The sequence below is a fragment of the Amphimedon queenslandica genome, unplaced genomic scaffold (genome assembly GCF_000090795.2).
Source record: "Amphimedon queenslandica unplaced genomic scaffold, v1.1 AMPQUscaffold_1603_Cont26389, whole genome shotgun sequence".
Lineage (NCBI taxonomy): Eukaryota > Metazoa > Porifera > Demospongiae > Haplosclerida > Niphatidae > Amphimedon > Amphimedon queenslandica.
In genome coordinates, this window is record NW_003558056.1 from 1 (window position 1) to 1189 (window position 1189).

The 1189-nt window shown below is 36.2% G+C and overlaps 1 protein-coding gene across 1 annotated transcript; it reads right to left on the minus strand.

The window, feature by feature from the left end:
• Positions 1 to 6: 6 nt before the first annotated feature.
• LOC109593415 (DENN domain-containing protein 3-like) lies at positions 7 to 1158 on the minus strand (the record flags this gene model as incomplete). The annotated part of the gene is made up of 4 exons (XM_020008505.1): positions 1058 to 1158; positions 766 to 908; positions 397 to 543; positions 7 to 74 (listed from the first exon to the last, which is right to left on the minus strand). Coding segments are annotated over exons 1-4 (374 nt in total), but the record flags the coding sequence as incomplete, so codon positions are not given.
• Positions 1159 to 1189: the final 31 nt, after the last annotated feature.

Sequence of the window (1189 nt, forward strand, 5' to 3'; positions counted from 1 at the left end):
GGGAACGAGGACAACGAAGAGAGTTTTGACTCAACGACGTCCTCATCTAATTTGACAATAACAGCATCATCAATCTATTGGAGGACATCAATAAGAAAATGTAATAAAAATTTGGGGTGATTTCAGAGCCATTTTTGGAAAAAGCTATGGGCTATAGTACAGAGAATTTTTCAGAAATTTACCCATTTTAAAAAATGGTCATAAATTTAAAATTTAAGTCAAAATTGGCTCAAACTTTCTATATAGCATAAGGACATCAATGTGTATCAGAAAATGCAATAAAATTGGGGTAATTTTGGAGCCATTTTTCTGAAAAACAATGGGCCATATACATGTCCACGCTTTTTTCCCCCAAAAGTTAGTTTTGAATGATAAAAATTCACTACTACTCCTTACATTAGTGAACTCAGGTGACTCGTGCCAGTTGGAGTGGCAACCCAGTATGTTAATGCTAGGAGCTCCGAGTATATCAATGAAGTTATCAGGAACTGTCGGTACTATACTGTGACGCCACTCAAAGGGAGATATGTAACTCAACAAACACTAGAAGGAAAAGAGAATTAAAATGAAAATGAAGTAATAATTCAAGTGATTTTTACAAAATTTACATGAATCAATATGTACATGTACAGTATTAAACTTTAACCATCATTTTGATAATATACTTGTATACATGCATGTACATGTACACATACATAAATAGACATATAATAAAATAATATATACATGCACAAATAATGCATGTACAATAGTACATTCTCTTACTTGTATAACTAATGCTGGCATTGAGTAATTGGAGGAAGTGAACACAATGGTTTGTTCACTTAGTAAAGCAGCAATGACCTTGAGAACATTATCAACTGAGAGGCATAAAAATGGGTAGTTTAATCTGACATCAAGATGAAGATCTGGAGGGAGAGAGTGAGGGAGAGAGGGAGGGAGGGAGAGAGTGAGGGAGAGAGGGAGGGAGGGAGGGAGAGAGAGAGGGAGGGAGGGAGGGAGAGAGAGAAATAGGGGAGTGAAAATTGAAACTGAATGTACAAGTACATATACTAACCTCCTCTTGGTGGCATAATGATTGTTGGTGATGAAAAACCAGGTAGAGTTACTTCCTAGTAGAACAATGAATACATAACTTCTTCTATTTCACTCTTCCTCCCTCATTCCTTCTTTATTCCTCCTCTCTCTC